At 38.3% G+C, this 23,128-nt stretch overlaps 1 protein-coding gene across 2 annotated transcripts; it reads left to right on the top strand.

Moving 5' to 3' along the window:
• Nucleotides 1-825: 825 nt before the first annotated feature.
• On the top strand, nucleotides 826-22,146 carry dkk2 (dickkopf WNT signaling pathway inhibitor 2). Of its 2 annotated transcripts, none has more exons than XM_016675578.1 (4): nucleotides 826-1,345; nucleotides 16,115-16,265; nucleotides 20,374-20,505; nucleotides 21,791-22,146. In XM_016675578.1, the coding sequence occupies exons 1-4, from the start codon at nucleotides 1,154-1,156 to the stop codon at nucleotides 22,039-22,041; spliced, it is 726 nt and encodes a 241-aa protein (XP_016531064.1). In that variant the 5' UTR covers nucleotides 826-1,153; the 3' UTR covers nucleotides 22,042-22,146. The 2 variants fall into 2 exon arrangements, with proteins under 2 accessions (XP_016531064.1, XP_007560676.1); XM_007560614.2 differs by having other exon boundaries at nucleotides 830-1,345; nucleotides 16,112-16,265.
• The last annotated feature ends 982 nt before the right edge of the window (nucleotides 22,147-23,128 follow it).

The following is a 23,128-nucleotide window of genomic DNA, read 5'->3' as shown; positions in this document are numbered from 1 at the left end:
TTTGAAAACATTTCCTTTTAGGAGTAGCTAGCGCTGCTCTTACTGGAGTAAAATGTCTGGATTCTGTGTCTGCACAACACATGGACAAAACTGCATGTGTTTAACAAAACACATGCAGTTTTGTTAAAGTTTCATAAGATTTTTATTGAAAGATTTGGAAAAATGTTCTTTTGCCTGAATTTATTTATTTTTGTTTCTTATATAAATCATCATCATTTTGGTTCTTACATGATAAAATATTTCCATCTAACTTTATGTTTCAATCCGTCTGATAATGTGATTTTTTTAAACCTTTAATTGTTTGTTATTTTCTTGTTTGTTCTTTGGGGAACTTTTTTGCGGATTCTTTTTTACCCTTTCTTGGATTATTTGGCGGGTTCCTTTTTCGTTTTCTTGGGGTAAAATTTTTTTGAGTTTTTGTTATTTTTCCTTGATTCCACTTTTCGGTTTTTTTGTTGTTTTTGGTTTTTCCCTTAAATTCTTGTTAAAATACACCGAAGTGTTTGACAAAATGTGGAAAAGTTTTAAATCAACCTACAGCAGAGGGAAAATCAGAGTTTTTATTCGACATTATGGAGCCAGAATGTACCGTACATTAGAGTCTCATAAATAAATGAATGACTCTAAAGATGGAAAAGTTTCCTCCTTTCTCATAATGACTCTTTTTAAACCAGCCAAACTCTGACTTTTTCTTTGCCTCCTTTCTTCCCCATCTTACCTCCCAGTAAAAAGGGTCAAGTGCTCCGTTAAAACACACAGTGTATAATTTTATGGGCTTTTCCCGGCGGAGGCTGCTGCAGTCGGCGTGGAGGAGCGGCAGCCGCGGATCAGTTTCAGGCTTTCTCAGATGCTGAATGGGGGCGGAGGAAGAAAACTCATTAGAGTCCTATAAAAAACAGAAAGTATCTGCGATCATAAAGGAGCCTGCAGGAGGACAGAGAGCCACTCTGCCGGTGGAGACCTCCTCACACACTCCTCACACACTCCTTCATCACTCAGCCCGTCAGCGCGCTCGGTGCGTGGCGCACGGACAGAGCCGGGGCGCGCTGCTCACCCAGACATAAACTGTAGCTTGTTCCACAGGATCAAACCTTCTTTTTATGATTATTATTATTATTATCATTACGTTGAAACCGCGGTGTTAACTTAGAGGATGCTCGACTCAGCTTGGAGTAGATGCTGCTTTGTGCTGTTTCTCGTCGCTTCTGTGAGGACGGAGGCATCCCAGGTGTCCGAGGCGCGTCCGAAAGCCAACTCCATCAAGCCCTCTTCCCTGGAGGAGACGCCGACCCAGGCAGTGAACCGGTCCGCCCCGGTCACCAGGAAGCAGCGGCTCCTCCCGCAGGTACGCTCCTCCAATTCCTGACCTGCTGAAAAATGACGTCTGGTGATTTTACGCACAAAAAGGAGTAAGATAAAATCATAAATGCTTTTCCTTTTCTGCTCCATTTCTTGTTTCTTTTCTTGCCCAGCTCAAGTTTCGCAGCTTTTAATGAGCCTGAACTGCATTTGATCCGCTGAGGATCAAATGCTTTGCCTCAAATACGGACTAGATTGTTCAATATTGATTATGTACTGATCGATTGGTTTTGATGAAACATTTACTCTGCGTTTGCTCAAACGACCAAAAAAGTTTAATTTCACTGCTTTTACGGACTTAAGGCGACATTTGATGGGGTTAATCTTCAAACACTTAGAGCACTTTAAACAATATCGGTGATTTGAAACTTGAGTCATTAAATGCTTGATTTCACCAAATTTTGCTGGTTTTACATTAGACAACATTTAAAAAGTGCTTTATGCCTAAAAATCTTTGAAATAGTCAGTAATTTTGTGTTTTCACAAGTAGAACTGGAAACTTAGGCATCAAACTCTGTTTTTAAGATTCTTTGATTGTAGAATAATGCAGATTATTGTGGTTTTTATGCTTTAAAGTGATCTACAACAGCACAAATAACCTGTTTCTGTGTTTCGCAAAAAGTGTAAAAGCTTCAAAATGTTCAACCCTAAGTTTAATTGATGAGAGTTAAACCTGTAGTTCAAGTTTAAATGTCAGAGTGTTGCAGTTTTTATGCTAGACACCATTAAAATACTCTAAAAGTCCTAAAATGTGTCTGAGTTTCACATGGAGAAGAAAAGATTGCCAAGGAATTACTTTGTAGCTGCTTTTATCATTTTTATCCACTTTTATAAAGCAAAGGTTTTACTCACCGTTGATGTTCTGAAAGCACTGAAATGACTCCTTTTCTTGCGGTTTTGCAGAAAGAATAAAGGTGTCATAAATCACAGAGTTTACTGTTACAGATCGCTCTTTATAGTGGATAATTAGGCACTATAATTAGGTTGCAGTGGTCTGAGAGCAGCAGTCTGTCTAAAATGAGTTTAATGCTCCCAAAACATCTGAGGAGCTGTTTTATTATCTTCCACATAAAAAGTAAAAGTTTTACATCCAATAATTACGATTCTTTGATAATATTCAGGTTATGCTAGTATAAATACTGTGGTTTTTAATCTAGACACCACTTAAGCCACTGCAATAGACATTTTTGAGTATATTGATAAATATAATAAGCATTTCTGAGACCATAAGCTGAAGTATAATCCAGTTTAGGTCTAAATATTCCAGTTTTTATATTTTGTTCCCTTTGAAGTGATCTATGGCGAAGAGAACCCATGAAAATGACACATTTTTGTCATTTAAAATGAATTAAATGATGGTTTAAGACGTCACAAACTTTATCATAAAGGTTATTTGATTAGAGTAGAATGTTACTTTCCATGTGTTAAAGGATCAAATGCAGTCCAAACTCTCTAAAAACAGCGGAATTGCCCTTTACTTAAATGCCCAAATTGGAATTTATGATTCAGGATTGAACTCCAAAAATCACAGAATAAAACCTGAAACAAGCTCTTCCTGTCATGTGTGGATCGTTAGTGGAATTTGGAGCGTCGGACCCCTCGTAAACCCCTAATTGCCTTTTCCAACCTGACGCCGCTGGCGGGAGCTGCTAGCATCCACAGTAAATCATTAATGCAGCAGAAATGTGAGAAAAAGTTAACACTTGAGGTAATTTTCTGTCTGGGTCTTAGTGCTGTTAAAGTGGTCCAGACGCTTGCTGGGATTATGGGGCCCTTACGGGGCGTCTGGGGGCTACGCTAACGCCGCTCAGAATGTGGTCAGCTCAGGTTTTCATCTCACACTAAACACACAAACGCTTTTTAACTTCTAATCTAACTGTTAGGACTTAAACGTCAAAGTCCAGGTCGTTAAATCCGCCTCTCTGAGCAGCTTTCCATCTCAGTTTGATGACTGATATCTGCTCTTGTCCGTCATATTCACCTTTCCTGTTACATCATTTTGCTGTTGCGGTGAAGCCCTTTAATACCTGCTAAGTGCTGACGGCCGGCTCAGACGCAGGAATCGCTGGAAAAGCCGCTCTCTCTCCTCTGCGGAGTGTGGAAAAGCAACCTCAAGCAGCGCTGCCAAACCGCAGATTGAACGGCTGCTCTACCGGTGCCACTGCCGCAGTGTTTGGTGGTTTCGGGGGAGCAGACAGTGGGGGGAACCATCTGCATGTGCAGAGACCACCACAATGCCACGGCGGCTTTCCACAGCATCAGGATGCCACAGGGCAGGTTAAAGGTCCGGGCTGCATCTCTTCATCACACTGCAAAAACACAAAATCTTACTGTAATTTTGTTTCCATCGCAAATATCTTAACACACTTGAAATAAGAAAAAAAATAATTTACAAGTAACTTTTCATAAAGAAATAGCTCCTTTTAAGTCAATAATTCCTTAATATTGATGAAAAAGTATTTGTTTCATTGGCGGATTATTTTGGCAAAAATGTCTTGTTAGACGTGAAATAATCTGCCAATGGAACTAAAACGTTTTCATCAATATTAAGGAATTACTGACTTAAAACAAGCTCCTATTTCTTTATGAAAAGTTGCCCAGGAGTTAGTTTTGTCTTATTTCAAGTGTACTAAGATATTTGCACTAGAAATTAGACTAGAAATACTTGGTATGATTTTGTGTTTTCTCAGTGCATGAGGTTTTATTTATAGGTGGTAATTCCAGTTTTAGTTTTGAACTAACAACTGCAGGATTTTCTTTCCAAAGTTTGTCACAGTGGAAGTTTAAACATCTTCTCTCTGTCGTTTGTGAGGCTAATTACTGTGATTAAAGCAGCTGGGTGCAGATTTGGAAGAGTTTGCTTAAACTGTGAATCAGTGGGTTACGTATTATCACTCCTCTGCACTATGGCTCACCGCTCAGGGTGCCAACATCTGAAGGCCAGAAGGTTTTCAAATCAATCAGTTTTCTATTGTTTGTTTGAATCACCAGTCAAATGGTTTGGGGATCATCTTTGTGGTTCTGAGAAGTTTGGCTACGTTCCCACAGCAGGAAAACCCAAATCTGACTTTTCCAAGCCAGTCTGAACGGCCCGGTTCTGATCTTTTCATTTCCCCAAAAATCCAGTTCTTGCCACTTCCTTATGTGGATCTAAAATGGTTTTCAAAGAGTCTGCGGTTTTAACTTTCCTGTCGCATTTTATCCGACTTTTATGTCTTTGTCGTGAGACATGCATTGTGATTCTGCACCACAAGAAGCCAGATCTGCTCGTAAATAATGACTGAAAATTATAACTATGAATTTCAGGAAGCGGTGAAGTCGGTGAAGCATCTTCCACCTCTCATAGTTCAGACTCCACAAACAAACAGATTCCTCTGCAGATGTTGTAGTCAATGCTCCAGTAATCTCTGTTGCTTGTGCTTTCATTTTATCGGCGTCCGTTATTGCTTTCATAAACAGTGCGCTGCTGTGTGATGTCTGCGTTCTTGTTTGGGATTGTGAACCGTTCATATAGAAGTCATCATTCAGTAATATGAACGACCACATAAAAGAAAAAATTAATCAAAGAATTGGAACTGAGCATGAAGACCCGCTGTGTGAACGCAGCCTTAGTAGTTTTGAGAAGAGACTTCATCAGGCATGTGTGTATAAACCAGGCAGGAAGCATCAGATCTGACCAGTTACTTTATTCAGTGAAAATAAAGATTAACTTTATTGAGCAATCTGGGCAGCAGATGTCCATTTAGGATTCCTCTGTCTCCAGAAGGCGACTGTTAAGGAAAAGGACAGGAAGTAGAAAGTTTATCAGTTTGATGTGAGAACAGACACTGCTGGGGTCTGATTGCTGCTCTTTGACTGCGCCATATTAGAACTAGAAATGCATAGAAATACCAGTTTACTTGTAAAAAAGGAGAAAGTTTGAGTATTTTTTTTAGGATGATGGCAGTAGGCAGCATGAGGTGGCGGAGGGGTCACACTGCTTTGCTCCATTCTGCAGGAATCTTCCTTTGGCTTCTCATTTAAGATTAATAAAAACCTCTAGCTGTTAAACTACCACACCACATAGAACTCAGTTTATTCTTCAGAGGTTTTCAGGTTGTTTCCTTCAGTGGTTCTTGGTGCAGCGCCCCCACAGGTGAGGAGGGGAACAGCTTTTCTAAAAAGGTTAAGATCGTTTGACTCAGTGTAATATGAACATAAACTGCAGCAGCTGAAAATGTAACAAATGTTGTAACTTTAGTTCCCAATAAAACTTAGTCTACCCGACTGTGTGAAAACAACCTAAGAAACTTTCTATTTCTTTAGATTTCCAGTTCAATATTCCAGTTCCAGCCTCAATATTATTTTTTTATGCCACAATGTCAATTATTTACAGATTAAGAAGCCATTTAGAGAATTTACAACAATATTTCTGTGAGTGAAGAGGAGGAACAGACACCCAAACATGTTAGTATTTCCCTGCTCCAGACAGGAAAATTCTAGCACTGGCTATGCTAGCCAATGCTAATGTTTCCCTCCTTCATTTGGCTCAGGCACAGAAAAACAGCAAGTCGATAATAAATCACATTATTGAATGAACCTGCAGGAGTGAGCATCTCTGATCTGAAACACATCAAACATATTTCCGAGTTATGGTGCAGAATTTCGTTCTGCATCAGATTACAGGTGGGTGATACTTAAAGTTTTATTGCAATATTGTTTGCTAATATTTTGATAAAAGTGATGATAAAACCTATTTATCACTTTTTTATGTAACTGTCTGGCTGTGACAGCAATCAGAACCAAACAAACACAAATCCTGCATTCACATTATTAATGTGTCACATAAAGAAGTGACTAAAAAGCACACAGTATTTCATCATATTTGTTAAACTTATTGATATTTATTGATACTCTCAAAAACAATTAGTGGAGAAAATAGTAAAAGTAGAGTTTTTGCAACATTTGGTTTATGCCAAGTGTCCCAGTCAAAGTAACAATCTGATGGAAAAGTGTTGTGTTTTAGAAAAATAAACAACTTTGTGAGAATTTCTCCCAATTCAATTCAATTCAATTCAATTCAATTCAATTCAATTCAATTCAATTCAATTCAATTCAGTCCACTTTATTGTGTCCCTGAAGGACAATCCATTTGCAACGAGTAGTGCTGACAGCCAACACATTCACGCAAACATGACAATTAATAAAACAACGATAAGAAGATCCATCAGAGACAAATGTCAAAATGTCAAAAATGAAGATCATTCTCAGAGTAAGATACTAACCGCTCAGGACTACTCTGCCCAACCTCACTTCACACAACCTGAAGTACCGCTTCGGGACCCTCATGTGTGGTGTTTCCTCTGATGACAGAGGAGACCTGTGTTTATCTTAAAAGGCAAACAGGCCCGGATTTCCCATGATGCTCTTTGACTCCTCTTCTTTGTGTGGGATCAGCGTGGAGCTGAAGACGCTGCCGTTCCTGGAGTCTCAGAGCGACTTGGCTGTAAACACATGTGTTTTGCGTGATGAAAGCAGCAGCGTTTGAAGGCGGTGTGAGTGACTGGTGCGCCATCATCCCTATGTTACCCGATACTGGCCGTCTTCTGCTTCCAGGGCATGAAGTCTGTTTACTCAGCCACATTGTTTATTTGACTCCTTCAAGCCCGCGGTGCTCATTAACACCATTCATAGCTTCAGGTTTCTGACGCTGCTCCTGCCATCATGAGACAGAGTGAAAAATGACTGAACTGAAGGGGAATCGTGAAAAGTAAAGATTTCACCTTTCCCCGTTTTAGGACTTTGGTCTTTACAGCTGAATTACGGCTCATGTGGGTATTGTGTATTTTCTAGGCACACAGTCCCTTTTATAGCATCAATAACTATATTACCTTCTGTTGTTGATGCAAGTATAACTTTAAAGAATATTGATTTTGTGTCACAATCATATCTGACGCATTGAAATTGGCCTCTGTCTCTTTAAGAACCTTCTGTCCTTTCCTACACTCCCTAACATTCTGGTATTTAATGGCGATTATAAAAATAAAAATTCTTGCAAAGAAATGATATACTGACAAAAAAAAAACTAATTCAGGCAGAAAAAACACTCCTGTAAATCATTTTTCCCCAATATAAAATTTATTAAACTAATATTTACAGTAGGAAATGTTTATAAAATACTTCCTGTGACATCAGAGCAACGAAGCTGGTGTATAAACAAGAGGTCTCACTCCAATATGATCTCTTGGTTTGTGTCTGGTCTCATGAATTTTAGGTAAAAAGTTTCATTCAGTGAAGTTACTCACAGTGAGACGAGTGTCAAAAGTTTTACTGACATGATTTGGTTTCGTATATCATAAAACTTTTCGACTGTTATTGATCTGATACTGACTTAGTCTCGATATCTTGGACCGATCCGTTCAGCTCTGCGACCAGCATTCACTTTTTCTTGGACAATTGTTTGCATTGTGTTGTCGGCTTTACAGCAGTCCATCACATTGAGCATGCATGCAGCAACAGTGGAGAGGAAAACTTTCCTTTAACAGGAAGAAACCTGTAGCAGAACCAGAACTGGGCTCATTGTGAGCACAGTGTTGTGGTCAAGACCACCTACATGAGACCAAGACAAGACCAAGACCAGAGTGTATCAAGACCGAGACAAGACCAAGACTTTTAGGGTCCGAGACCAAGTCAAGGCCAAGATCGAGGGAAGTCGAGACCGAGTCAAGACCAAGACCAGCGGCCCACGCTACATGATACGACAAAATGTGAAATATGATCAAAATTACTTCTCAAATTGATCTGAAAGATCCATATTCACATAAACCCCCCTAGATATTAAATACTTAATAAATTTAACCAATATTAAAAGCAGTACAAACTCTTGGTTCTGCTATGCTTCCATCTCTGTTCTACGATCTGCTTGCTCTGTTCTGTCAGGTCAGCATACGCTGTCAGATCGTCATACGCTTAGCACAAACTCACGGCTATATCTGTCACACACTCATTACCATATAATTTTATTTAATCAGCAACATAGAATCATTACGTAGATAGTCATACACTTTATTAACAGCTGTATGGCATCCTGACTTAGCGGTTAAGTAGGTTAATGAGTTTTACACAGGCGTGTGTTGTAGTTGACTGCAGCTGCAGCCAGACCTGCTTTAAATACACTTTGAAACCACGACAACGCATGTATATCTATATAGTTATCATTTAAAACAATTTAATGACTTATTTTCGTCATAACTTGTATGTATGCTATTCTGACAGCGTATGGTGATCTAACAGAACGACTCTCAGGACTCCAGTCCTATCTAATAAATAAAGAGATGAGCAGATGAATCGTACTGTTCATGAATGTCGCATCAATATATTGCAGACTTTTGGACACAGCGTTGTCCCATATATGTGACAAGTCAGTCAACATCTCCGCAAAATAATTCAGCACAGTGAGTGATAACATTTTTCATCACAATGCTTATGTGTCTCTGCAGCTAGCTTTGCTAACATCACGTTAACGGAGCTTACCTTCTTTGAGCTACTTTTCTAAGTGACGAAAAAAGTTAGACGTTGTCCCCACCGTCTGTGAAAGCGAAGCGCTGCTGAGTTAGCTGTGGCCATCGGATTTCTTATGATTTATGCAGCGCTATTATATTACTGACGATTAGACAAACATTTTCTGCCGCTCAGAGGAAACCACTGCGCATGTCCTGGAGCGCCGCGCGCGAGTGAAAGGTGGGGAGGGGGAACAGAAACAGGTTATTGGTTGGATTTTAATCGGTGGTTTTGCATCCACTGAAAACAACGATGTTAACAAATAAACTGGACAGTATGCTGTACGTTTAGTGATATTTTAACAGTTGCGGTCTCGACTGGTCTTGAAATAAAATGCCGAGTCCTCAGAGTCCGAGACGAGAACGAGACCATCAAAAAAATGGTCTCGAGACCAAGACCGATCTCGAGTACTACAACACTGATCTGCCATGACCGACTGGAGGTTTTTATGACAAAGAAATTAATCCGATTTGACATCATTTAACCTGAAATAAACCTTCGAGATAGCAGCATCATTATCTTCAGAAATAAATGCAGAGAACTGTGAAAGCAGTGAGAACTACATCTGGATTTTCAGTTTCTCCTCACCATGATAATCACTGCAGCCAGAGGAGAATTTTTACTAATTAAACTGAAACAGATGGTTCTGTTAGAATGATGTGTTCTTTTGCTGTCATTGTTATATTTTTTAGAGTTTTTATGCAGACTAGACCCGAGAAGAAATTACATTCCTGCTGTTATTTATAAGCATAACGGAAAACTTCCTTGGAAATGACATCATAACTGAGGAATGGGTAGATGGAGGTAAATACGGGAAGGATTGTTCAAAGATCCTGCAGTAAATCCCTTGTAGATTGTTGCTCCCGCACATTTAGTGTTTCTCTTCAAAGCAGCGGGTCTTCACCGACACGAGACCCGCGGTTTCCCATATGGACCTGTGTCTGTTTATCACCAGCATGCAGGGCAGGGCGCAGAGCACGCACCGTGTTTAGATCCAGGGGCCGCGCTTTTATGTGTGAAGGCAAAAATAAGGGAGCAGATATGAGATGGGGACGATGCATCCGAATGTCCCTCAGAAGTGAGACGAGGTGCTTTAAAACGCGACAGGGGAGATTATCAGCTGCGGTTGGAGGTCCCATATCGCTCAGATCTGTCTTTCAGTTTGGTTTTTGATGGAAGAGGTGTCCTCAGGTCTGCGCCAGCCTTTCAGATTCATTGTTGCTGATCTGAAAGTGTAGCTCAGCCGGACGGACAGATCTGAAGTGGCCCAGCATGTGGCTGGCCCCGCTTGTCTCAGTATTTAGATAACAGCACATTTTTCTTGTCAGGGGAGAAAAATTCCAGCTGCAAATTCCCAAACTTCTCCTCATATTTCCAACAAATTCATCTGCTTATGTTTGCCCCAGCAGCCCTCAGGAATGCACGCATCTCTCTTAATAAACAGAGTCCACCTTTGAAGTTAATGCTTTAATTCAGAAAAACTATTTTCACAAAATTTATGAAGTATTTAATCAGATTAAGGCCGGAGTTACGACATATTGTTTTAATTAAGGAGTATGACTATCAGTCTGAGGACCATCTTAATGTCGGTTCATTAGGGAGAGGCTGGAGCCGGACGTGATTAGACCGACGGCAGACAACCTGGTCCTTTCAAAAAACCAGAGACTCCAAACCAGATTATTGCACGTTTAATCTGTCCTCAGACAGAAATGTTAAATGGCAGTTTGTGCTTTGATAGTGCTGAAGGTTGTTAAAGATGGCTTTCTAGAGACATTGTTCGGTAAACAGGAAAGATGTGGCCTGTACTCGGTTTTTAATACCTTTAAATCTATCTAGAATTACATCCAGGTGTGCAGCATTATCACCTGCCTTCAGTGACTTGTAATGTATTATGCAACATAGCAGAGCTGCAGTCTATAATGGAACAAAATGCATATAAATTCACTGCATGAATGGGAAACATTTTATATGTTAAATGAAGAGCTAAAACCGACAGAATTGTAATAAGATTTCTATATTCTCCAAACGATTTGAGCAACCTGTTCCCCTCCTCGCCTGTGGGGGCGCTGCACCAAGAACCACTGAAGGAAACGAGATAAAAACCTTTGAAGACACTGAACACAACTTCCTTCTTCAGTAAAATCTGAGTAGCATCAGATTTTATCGATGCCTGAAGACTACAAGTCATTTCTGCTACTAATGCGTTGTTTTGGTTTTATTTACCCAGAATGCCCTGCGTTGTAGTCCACTTCCTGCTTTTGGAGCGGTCTCCCGTCCGTTTGGTGTTCACATGCATTCAGATCTCAACAGAACCAAAACCAGTTTATAGGTGGATCAGAGTTCGTTTTTTGGTCAGCATTAGAGTTTGGTCCACAAAACCCAAAAAGAAAAATAATAACATTAACCTCATCCTGCTGCTTCAATAGGATTTAACAGGAAAAATACAACCTGCTGTTGACCAAATGTTGATAAATGAGTCTGTTTTTTATTACTGGCCACACTGGAATATTTATTTGAATACTTATGAATTCAAATAAATATTCTGTTTATAGATATTTATTGATATTTAACTTGTTAGCTAAATATTTAGTTTGGATCCAAACTAAAGTTTAGTTTAGACTGATAAGCCAATATTTAATCCATTTGTTATATCCATTAACTTCCGGGTTAAATATTTAGTTTAAAACTGTGACATTTATGAACAACTGTATAAACATATGAAAATATGAAAAATAACCTTCATAATTTTCTCAGGCAACAGGCTAAATAATTCAAAATATTGACCGTGTAGCTTTACAAACAGCTCCTCGTATCACAGACTGATGATGTCTAATTTATAAATGCTGCAGTTGCTGTTTGTGAAATCCCTGCTGGGGTTTTGTGTTTATAAACTTTGCTGTTGACTGTTTTTAAACACCAACTGGAGATATTAAAAGAGCCAACAGAGTTGATGAACAAATCTTGACATTTATAAATCCAGAGTACAGCAGCTCTCTGCAGAGCTCTGCCTCTGTTATCCATGTTGAAGCTTTTTATTTTTAGTGTTTTGTTTTGAAATAAAACACACAGTAAAAGTGACACAAACTCATAACATTAAACTGTGGCACTCAGGACATTTTAATTGGTGTCTGTGAGCCAGCAAGTTTGTTAAACTCCAAACCAGCTGCTGTGGCGGGAGAAATGGCAAAGCTTTCACTGAACAGAATCAAATCCAAGTCATTATTATTTTTATGGAATATTGTTTTTAGTCAAAGTTTATGCCATTTTAATCCATGCAAAAAGATTTAATTATGTGAAAATATATCTTATAATGAGGTACAGAGACACGGGTGAAAGGATAAGCTTTAATAAAAAGCTGTTTCCCTCTTTTTTCCTTTTATTATAGTACATAAAGCCTTTCTAACAACCACCTTTAAGAAGCATTAGAGAAAATCTATAAAACACCATGGCTCTGTTACTTTCATCAACACGTTAAGTGTTTGATTTCTTGGAATCTGACATGATGATGGATGAGCATTCAGCTTGAATTCAAGCTAATTTCTCTTTGGCTCTGTCAGTGACTCCATCTGTTTTCAGAGTCAGACTGGCAACCGTCCAGAAAGCTCCAATCATCTTAATTTTCCAAAGCTGAAGCACAGAAGAAAGAAATTATAACATACTGGAATATTAATGCTGTTGATTTAAACATTTTTGTCTGAACTGATCCCCGTTTTGTTTAGTTTTTTCCCTGTTTTTTGTTTGGCGCGACCACCCATCCTTACGGACGCTGATACGCTGAACCCAGGTTCTTTTTCTCTAAGAGTGTGGATGTAATTATTTCACCCAGACTCAGTTGGGTCATGTCATGCGCAGTCCCGAGTTGAATAGTTGATGTTTGTCAGTGGTGAGCCGCAGTAAATCAGGTCTGTCAGCGCAGTGCCAGCTGAATGTGGATGCGGTGCAGCAGCCCAACGCGCTCGCCTGAAACTCAACGCCGTTCATGTCGGTTCCTCCCCCCGCCCCGCTGTTAGCATGTTTTTGGTGTTAATCTGGTGGGAAAACTTTACACCTTTGATCATCTCTCCAACTTTTAAAGGTAAATATGTGAATAATAATAATAATAATAATAATAATAGGACGTGAATGTCAGCGTGTTTCGCCTCGGAGTTTTCACATCTTTATTTCTCTATTAACTTGGTGCAAATTTCATCACTTTATTTCATACATCTACAAAGTTTATTTGATTTGTGGTGCATTTTACACCAAGCGCCTTTGCTTCCGCTCCAAGTCCAAGAACAAAAGGACTTGCATGTGAAAGGAAAGATACTGGTTCCAATAAAACTTCTCTCTGTATGTGGAAAATGTGGATGCTGTAACTGCTAAGGTGTGTCTTTTTGTTTTTCTAATGATTTCAGTTCCTTATATCCGCTGCTGCACTTTGTAGTCTATTTACTCTTTCTGAAAAAACCAAAGTCGAATTTCAGCTAAATGAACTATGAAGGAAAATGATTGCCTGCTAAAATTCCCTTCAGTTCCAGCTCATTAAAACTCTGAACACTTTGTGAGGCCTGAGTGAAAGGGAAGCATTCCTAATCACATTTATTTTCAGTTGCAGGCAACAGTTTAGGGAAAGAACAATTCCAATAAAGATTATTTTGATGTAGAAAAGAAACGTTGGGAACTTAAAGCAAGTATAAAAATACTCAAAAACAGTGAGAGTCTGGTGCAGTTATCTCTAATAAATCATGAAGAAACACAGATGGTTGTGTTTGGCTAAGATTTACTTTGGTACAAAGCCTTATGTAGGAGCACAGCCTTGTTGTCCAGTTTAACCAGTTATTTTAGGTTCAGTTTAATGGTTGTTTTATATTGAAGCTATCAGAGCAACTTTTCATTTTGGTTCCACTTTTGTTCTGGAAGGATGAAGTCAAAGCAGCAATGCTACAGTATTTATTTTATTCGGTGTATTTCTACTGTTTGAGCTCTTTAGATTACACAGAAAACACTTCATTTTTTATTTTAATCAAATAGCTTGAAGCTGGTTTAATGGCCATCAGGGTCAGGTGATAATGAGTCCTTCACATCTCAGAGGAGGAATTTTGTTTCTCTCTTTTTTGCAGAATTGTTTTCAGGCACAAACAACTTGTTTAAGGTAATTTTACAGCATCACAGTAGATGCAAGTCAAGACTTTGACTAGACCACTGCAAATCTCCATTTGGTTTTACTTTTGAGCCACTAGTTGATCTTATCAGTCCTCCGAATATCTTACCAAATGTTTTGGGGTCATTAATTTGTTTTCTGGGAATGTCTGCTTCACATGGAAAGATAGTTATTCAGATTTTTGACACCATTTTCCGACAATCTTGAGGATGCTGCGATTATGGTGACGGCTCTAAAGATATTCCTGCCGTGTGTTCAGAGTGATTTGGACCGTTCTGATCGGGGATATTCACCATGTCGGGTTGTCTTGGCCCTCAGCGTGTGTGGTGTTTTCCCGCCGACAAACGAGAACGCAGCCTGGTGAATGTGACGCGTAGCCAATCAGAGAGCAAAGTGGCAGAAACAACATTCAGGAATCCAAAATGCAGAAGACCAAACATCTTCCAGGGGGGACCAGACGTGGTTTTGAGTCGTTTTTCTCCGTTAAAAATAATCCACAAACTGTCGCCATTGCTTCTTCCCGGTAGGCCATGTTTGTTTACTCTGAAGTCACGTTTGGTCTCGAGAGATTTTGAGAGATTTCCATTTTTCCATCTGAATGTTGGTGAGTGAAATCGGTTCCTCTGTGGCGTGTTGTCTTAGGTTTTGAATTTTGCAGTGTGACCCAGGCATTAGACTCACCTTTGTGTTCTTTTTGGGTTGAATCATGACCTCTGACCCCAGCGAGGATAATCAAAGTCTGCAGAGATTAAATGTCCATGTTTTCACCATTTTAGATGATGCTTCTCTCTGCAGCTCACTGGAATCTTAAAGCTTCAGAAATCACTGTCACCTTTTCTTAATTGCTGTCTGATTTTGTTTCTCATCTGTTGTTAAATTTGTTCAGCTCATGTCATCATGTGTTGCTTTTTGAGGTTTTTTAGCCTACTTCATGTTGTCGGATGGGTTCTGTTTATGATGATTTATTGATTCTGAACCCAAAGAAATCCATTTTGCTTTCACTCAGGATCAGTTCAGCTTGATTGGATTCCCTCTTTAACAAGTTAATTAGCAATAATGTTTTGTATTTGTGGTCAGTCTGATATTAAACTGAATTTGTGACAAATTAAAGTGCAACGTTTCACAGCACTGCAGGTTCGATGAGGACAGAGTTGGTGCTTTCAGCGCTGGGAACGGAGGAACATGTGCTGAGCAAACTCTGGATGCAGTTTGGTTATTTTTAGTGTTTTCACAGGTTAGACGTATTAACCTTGTTAAGTGGACATGATGCCTTGAATTCAGTTTATTTATGAAATGAACCAAATCCAGATGATTATCTCAGGGTTTCATGGAAGGCTTTGGCATTCTGAAAATTGATTTAGATTCTGATTATTGAGGGTACAATAAATGAAAGACTTTCAGTTCTTATGGAGATAAAGGTGTACTATTCAGTTCAGATTAATTTTTCAATACAAAAACAGTATTTATTTATTTATTTATTTATTTATTTATTTATTTATTTATGTTTAAACTGAAGTATTGCCTTTTCTTTTACATCACAGTTTCATGTCACCTTTATGTTGATTATATTCTTTTAGCTCATTATTTGAATTCATCAAAAAAATTTAAATAAAATAAGAAAATTATTTAAAAAATAAAAATTTCAAACATTAATTTCTTGGGGAGTATTTCCAGTTAACATTTCTTATACTGAAATTTAATGTTAAAATGTTTATACTTAATTTTACTTTGTAATTTGAAACTTCTGATTTTTCTTTCGCTCAATAAAACAACAATCTAGTTTTACTGACTTTTTTTGCTGATGTTTAATTTTTATTTTAAAGTCTTACTTATTTATCGAGTTCTTTTCAGTACAACTCAAACTTCACCTCAGTGTTTTTCTTTGGTTTTAATGTGAAACCCACAGGTTTAATATTCAAATAGAAGAATTTCCTAACATTTCATTTGCCATGTTTCACTAAAATAAAATTATTTTTTAAAGAGTTGAAGATTTCATAAACAAAATGTAAATATTTACAGTTTTGTGTTTTTGTGCCATACAAAGTTTAATAACATTTTTGTTTGTGTGTGCAGCAGGTGTATCCGTGCAGCAATGACAAGGAGTGCAGCGTCGGCAGCTACTGCCACAGCCCGCAGCAGGCCTCGTCGCGCTGCCTGTCCTGCCGCCGCAGGAAGAAGCGCTGCCACCGGGACGCCATGTGCTGCCCTGGGAACCGCTGCAGTAACTGTGAGCACGCACACTTGCTTCTCATTTCATTTTAATTATGCAGAAGTTCAACACTGAATTCAATAACTGAATTTCTTTTCTTTGAGGCGTTTTACCACCAAACTGATTTAGACTGGAAACTCTGTTTGTTTTGGATCAGATATGAGTCTAGTTTATTTATTAAGCACGTTCAAAAAACAAGTTTACAAAAACTTTACAAAAATAAGATAAATAAAAGACATAAAGCAAGTATTAAAACTCGGGCCGGAACCTTAAAATGTTAACTTTGATGAATTAATTACATAGATTTTGAGTCAATCACTTTTTTTTTTTTTTTTNAAAACTTTACAAAAATAAGATAAATAAAAGACATAAAGCAAGTATTAAAACTCGGGCCGGAACCTTAAAATGTTAACTTTGATGAATTAATTACAAAGATTTTGAGTCAATCACCTTTTTTTTTTTTTACATTCAAACGTTTTGAGCTGGAACCTTTGTATTCAGTTGTTTCTGGTACTCCTGTAAAGCTGATGCACAATAAACATCAATAGACAGCAAAGCTAAAGCTGCTTCTTAGCACCGGGGTTCATTTCTGTTTAAAAACCAATCTGATTGGACGCTGGGAAAGGCTACTGTTGTGTTCAAGTTGTGCTAAATTGAGTTAACCTATTAGCTAAGCTACTCAATGGTAAAGATGTAGCAGCATTGCAGAAGTCGCCACTGTTAGCGTTAGCGTCCACAGAAATTTCATAAGTTATCATGAATGAAATAAGTATTTATTCAATAATTTAGCAGCAAAAATATTTTTTTGAATTGAAAATGTTGCTTTTGTTTGTCCATATATAGTTTTCAATTAAAATCCAATTAAGATTAATTGATTACAGATAACTCAATTTAAAATGATAATTGAGTCTCACCTCTGTTTAAAACATTAATAAAAATTTGTTCTTGTTTATTTTCCTGTTGATTCAGTGACAAATCGAACTGTCCTCATAAACAAATGAAGCCGAGGAGTGAAGTGTTAAAAATCAATTATCTACACACCATCTGTGAAGTGATGAAAGACTTGTACTTAGCATTTAGCCTGCCTTGGTGTGCAAATCTTCATTAGTGCAAACCGAGAACCCGCATAGCATAGCATGAGATTAAGAAAAGTTAATATCAAGTCCTTGTGTTTTGCATCACTGACATAATGTATTTTAGCAACGTTTCGTCTTTGTGGTTTGAGTTGCTAAAACAATCCTCAGCAGCCTGGCTTCGCTAGAAATCCTATTATGTTTGCTACAGATTCAGAGGTGTAGAAAGGCAATAATGAAACATAATTTACTTAAAACTACACATTTTCATGCACCAAAGAAATTTGCTGGCAAGATGAAGTAGTGTGGAGTCTTTGCCTCACTTTCAGTCTGACAAAAAAAAAAAATCAACAATTTCTGTATTCCTAAATACTGGGTTAGCTGTAGAATAACAAAATATTTCTGATCTTCTTGCTGTTTCTTTTGATATCACTCAACAGTTACGAGTGAAGGAAGTGCATAGAGTTGCATTCAAAGCCTCTATTTACAGCTGAATTTATAAACACTGTTAGATCTTTACATATCACCAGCTGGTGTTTATAAATCCTGAGTTAAACTTTGTGTATAACTCCTGTTTTTATTGGTAATAATAAATAATGTCCATAAACAATGACTGTTTAAAGTATTGTAAAGGGATTTATGTGTTTCCTGCAGACACTCGGAGGACAGGAAGTTAAAATGTTTGAGATTTAAAACCTCACACAGTGACTGAGTATTGTCCTGATTTAAATGCTGCTGCAGTAAGTACGTTAAAATCAAAAGCCTGACTGAGTCAAACCTTAACTGGTGAATGTTTCAGCCTTTGTTGTAAAGCAGTGTTCGTACAGAAACCGTCCTGTAGCTCACACACTCACAAAGATTTATTATTTTCAGTGAATCAATAGATTTATACATCATACTCTTCCCAACCATGTTGGAAAACAGTTCAATATTTCTGTATTTTATCTTAAACATGGTAATAAACCTCACTCCATATTCAAGTCAATTTACAAAAAAACTTTTAATTTTAATCAAAGATACAATCAAACAGATCCTAGTTATCAAACGGCATTAGTTTATTATTTAAATTAGTTTAAAGAGATCAGAACAATAAAACTTCTCTTTTACATTCTCACACATTACTTGCTGTGTAAAACTCTTTCTGGGTGACGAAGCTGCCCAGAAGCCCTAAAAACCATGTTTTCACTTAGTGAGAAATTTAAAATTTAAGAATAAATTTTAAAATACAAAGTTCTGGGTAAAAGTTGTTCATGTTAGTCCAATCTTTATGGTGGACACATTTCTGTTTTCACACACATTGCCACCCAAGAATGCTGCTTTATTGAAAAATTAGGTAGAAGAAATTAGAAAAGCAGAAAAAATTAGCAAAAGACTGTTGGCATGGCAACAGTGATAAATAATCGATAAAGGTGGAGCACCAAACCTTTAACATTTTGGTTTTAAGTGTTAAGAACGATATCCTGAGTGTTTCTGTCGACCTTAACAAGTTTAGAGTTGAGCTAAAATTTCTTCTCCTATCAGTGAAACTTCTCTGTGGGCTGGTTGGATGTAAACCAGAGAAGATGGAGCGATGTTTCTGAGAGCCATCTAAACAAATCAGCGAATGAACCAAACAGAAATAAACTAGACACTGCAAGACTGCACAAGATTGAGTTACAGAAAGAAAGTATTAACATGCATGCACATTAGAAAATAAACACCAATCTATAATGATGTTTAGGCTCAATCAAACGAGAAAAAACAGAAAACTAATCAAATGCACATTCTCTCTGTGTTACTCAACAGACTGATCCATTTTATCTGATAAGATCTAATTAAACCAAAACTCCAGGTTAGAAATCAGCAGTGAGTTCTGGTGTCTCTAATTCTGTATTTTCTATAAATATACATAAAAGACATTTGGAGGTGGCTCAACTTGAAAATGACGGTTAATCTGCTGCTGTGAAAATTAACATAAGAAATTAAAGTTCATCAAATTGATTTAACATGAAACAAGCTGTCTAAACATTGTTTTTAAGTTCTGATAGCTCATTATTCTTAAATTGAGTTATTATAACTTAATAGGGTAATTTAAACTAAGTGATTATTTCACATTATGTAGGAAAACTGTCCTCACCAGTTGAACAAGCACATTTTTATATTGTTTTCAATAACATTATAAAGTTAAAGTAACTACTTATCTTAAGTTAGAAGATTTTAAATTCTTGATTCAACTTGAATAAACTGCTCTTGTGCTTTAGTACAGCTACCAAAAAGCATGCAAAATGCATTTTGTTCTCCAATTTTTCTGTCTTATACGTGTTTGTTCCAGTTTCATGAAACAACAGGAAAATAAAACTCCAGCTTTTAACACACATCAGAAAATTTCACGACCAGCTCAGTCACACACATTTGCAGCACTGCTACAGAATCTATGCAACAATAACAAGATGGTCTAGTTTTATCCAGATACTTCACTCACTTCTGCATGCTGGATGCTTGAAACTGAAATTAATACTCAGAAAATGATTCTTTGACCACTTGGGGCCTTCATATATTTGATCAATAAATATCAGAATGAATAAAATGCAGCTGAACACTGTGGTTTCCACACGTTTCACCCCAATACAGATACTCTATTCAAACCATGGCTGCATCAGAAACCAATATACTTCAAAGATGTGACATCTGACATGTGTCCTGAAAATCTTCTTAAGTTCAGTGTCTTTACACCCACATAATGGGTGTTTTTAATACAGCAGCAGCTGGAAAGAGAGGAAAAAGGTTCAGGATTCCTTCTCTGATATTCTACTGAAAGTTTTCTGTTCAGTTCCCAAAGTGCTCAGCATTCCCGAAAGTCGTGTGTCTCAGGCCTGCAGTACATTCTGGTCTTTTGAAGAGTCTTTCTAAGAATCTCTATTGTTTCCATGAAAAGGTCTGCAAAACAAAAATCATGTGATCTAAATAAACTCCAACAAATCTGCAATTTGTTAAACAGCCAAAGACGGCAGGCAGATTAAAACCTCTTCTGTTTTTAATTACCTTGATGTCTATTCTTTTCTTTCTCGCTGCAGATATTTGCGTCTCCATCTCTGAGAGCGTGCTGTCGCCTCACATCTCTGCAATAGATAACCCCAGTGTGTTGTCCACCAAAGACCACAGCTGGAAGAAGAAAGGGAGGGGCCAGCCTAAGCATGTGCTAAAGGGTAAGATTTCAGCCTGAAGGGGTCTGAATCTGTCTGTTGTTCCCCTTCTGGAGGTCTGTAAGTATTCATGGACACTGCCAGTCCACAAACTATGTTGATAATTGGCTTTCTGCTCTTGTGTCAGCAATGGTGTACCCGAAGCATAACATTACAAAACCACAAAGCTTTAGCTGTTTCTGCACCTAGTTGGAGCCGTGACGGCAGTTTCACAGGGAGCAGCACACTTTATGTGAAACATAAGAACAACCACAGAATGGGGGTTAGCTTCTATATTGCTAATAAGTCACTGAGACTCCAGCGTACCACTCATGTCACCTGATTTATGTTAATGTGAGACTCACATCTGAACACACAACGCACCAAGCTGCAAAGAAACAGTGCAAAAGTTTTAAACCAACTTTTACATTTGTAATACTGACTTTCATGTGCACTGTTAAACATGTGAAAGTGGCTCAACTTGAAAATGAAGGTTCACCTGCTGCTTTTAATATGTCAGAAAAAGTATCTAAAAAATAGAATAAGGAAGCATTTGTTATCAAATCACTATAACTACTTTAAGTTAAAAGAATTAAAATTCATGTTTCAACTTGCATAAACAAAATATCTGATAATACTTTTGATGAAACATCACACTGAAAACTGAAAACACTCAGAACATTTATTTTGAACAGGATTTAAACAATGTGAGAAGATCTTGTACTCAACCATAGCAAACTGACGTTTATATTAAAATGAGCATTTGCCTTAATAACACACCAGAGGCAAGTCAATGTAGCACACAAGATACAAAAACCTGCCGCTAAGCACCCTGGGAAAAAGTTCCCACTGCCGTTAGCAACGCAACTTACTGCTCTGTTTCTCTTTCACAAACTCAAACATGTAAGTTAAAAATCTATATCTTGCAAAATTTGTTTGACTTAACCCTCTAAAACCAATGCCTGCTCTGGAGAGTGTGTGCAGACCCAAGACCTTAGAGGGTTAAAGAGTAGAAGTTAGTTGATACAACAAAATGCAGCTCAAATGTTTTACAGTGTGAAAGTGTTTAATTCTTCTACAGACTTTTTTAGATTTTCTTCAGACTTCTGCTACAGTCTCATAATAACAAACCCCAAACACCTACAGCTGTGAATGAAAGATGGCTCTCTAAAGTACAGGAGTCTGAATGCACATGCACTCCACACTTTTCAGTTCACAAAATCCAAAACGGTTTCGGGCCAGTGAGTACTTTTTGTTGTTTTGCTGTTGGCTGCTTTTTGACTCATCATTTCCTGTTCTCCTCTCTAAGGTCATGAGGGCGACTCCTGCCTGCGCTCGTCCGACTGTTCGGACGGCTACTGCTGCGCCCGCCACTTCTGGACCAAAATCTGCAAGCCGGTGCTGCGGCAGGGAGAAGTGTGCACCAAGCAGAGAAAGAAAGGCTCCCACGGCCTGGAGATCTTCCAGCGCTGCGACTGTGCCAAGGGCCTCTCCTGCAAGGTGTGGAAAGATGCCACCTCCTCGTCCAAGTCCAGGCTGCATATGTGCCAGAAGATCTGAAGCGGAGGCAGCTGCCGTGGGCGCGGACGCCTCTGTCTCCGTCTGCCACGGAAAGTTTTAAGGGAGAGAATGGCTTGTGGCTGCACTGAGAGGGAGCAAAAGACAGAGACTAACAAGAGACAGAACAGGCTGCTGCTGCGTGGGTTTCAAACCCTGCAAGCGGACAGCGATTGGAAACGCTCTGATGTGTTCGCCGTGAGCCGCCGCCACCGCTCTCACGCTCAGGCACGCATCTTTCAGACACACAGGGATGGAAGAGCTTTTCACCCTGCTTCAAAATAAAACACATGTTCAGCGAGCCACAGAGAGAGCCGACGGATGCTGTGATGGATGTGGACTTTGTCAAGGTGGAGGCAACTGATGTAGCAAACTTCTTTTTTTAAGCTAAAATACATTAAAACAAATATTCATTACAAGCCTTTCAAATCAATATTTTAAAGTCATTATTCTAATATTTCTTAAAGGGGCATTATTATGTAAAATTAAGTTTTAAAATGTTATTCCCTCATCAAAAACCAACCTGGAGTCTTGTTTTACATGTTTGAGAAATCCTTGAATCTCCATGGCAACCATTCAGTTGAGTGAACTACCTGGGTGGATCTAGTCACACCTACCAGATGCAGCTCCTCCCCCACTCAGATCCTTCAGACTAGCCAGCAGGAATTAGCATTCACCTGGTGGAACGGCTGGGCTCATTATAGGAGCTCCTTCTCAGTGAAATACTGGTAAAAACGTGTTAAAGGTAATGTAATCATTTCATAAAGGGTTAATAGAGGAGCCATGTTGGGATGACTTCCTGAGGGCGGAGTTTCAGGAAGAGCAGGATTTTTTAAAGAGACAGAGGCCCAATTTCAAGGCGCAAAATTAGGAAGCAAAATTTTTTTAAAGTCAAATTTGATACATTTTTATAGCATAATTTACTTAATTATGCTATAAAATCACACTGTGTGTCTGAAAAACACATAATGCTGCCCCTTTAAGGTTTATCTTTGGAAACTGTTGTTTGCATCCTTCGAACGGCTTTAGCTGCTTTCATCCAACGCCAAATACGCCTAAACCAAAGAATACAGAACATTCCCAGTGCAGT

The sequence above is a fragment of the Poecilia formosa genome, unplaced genomic scaffold, assembly GCF_000485575.1.
Source record: "Poecilia formosa unplaced genomic scaffold, Poecilia_formosa-5.1.2 Scaffold117, whole genome shotgun sequence".
Lineage (NCBI taxonomy): Eukaryota > Metazoa > Chordata > Actinopteri > Cyprinodontiformes > Poeciliidae > Poecilia > Poecilia formosa.
Note: the sequence above shows the minus strand (reverse complement) of the source record. Positions and strands in the feature narration are given on the sequence as shown.

Bases quoted from the DNA above. Each gene is read 5' to 3' on its own strand.
- dkk2 (XM_007560614.2), top strand. From the start codon at position 1,154: ATGCTCGACTCAGCTTGGAGTAGATGCTGCTTTGTGCTGTTTCTCGTC. The intron at 1,346-16,111 runs GTACGCTCCTCC...TTGTGTGTGCAG, and splicing joins AGCAGCGGCTCCTCCCGCAG to CAGGTGTATCCGTGCAGCAA. The intron at 16,266-20,373 runs GTGAGCACGCAC...TTCTCGCTGCAG, and splicing joins TGGGAACCGCTGCAGTAACT to ATATTTGCGTCTCCATCTCT.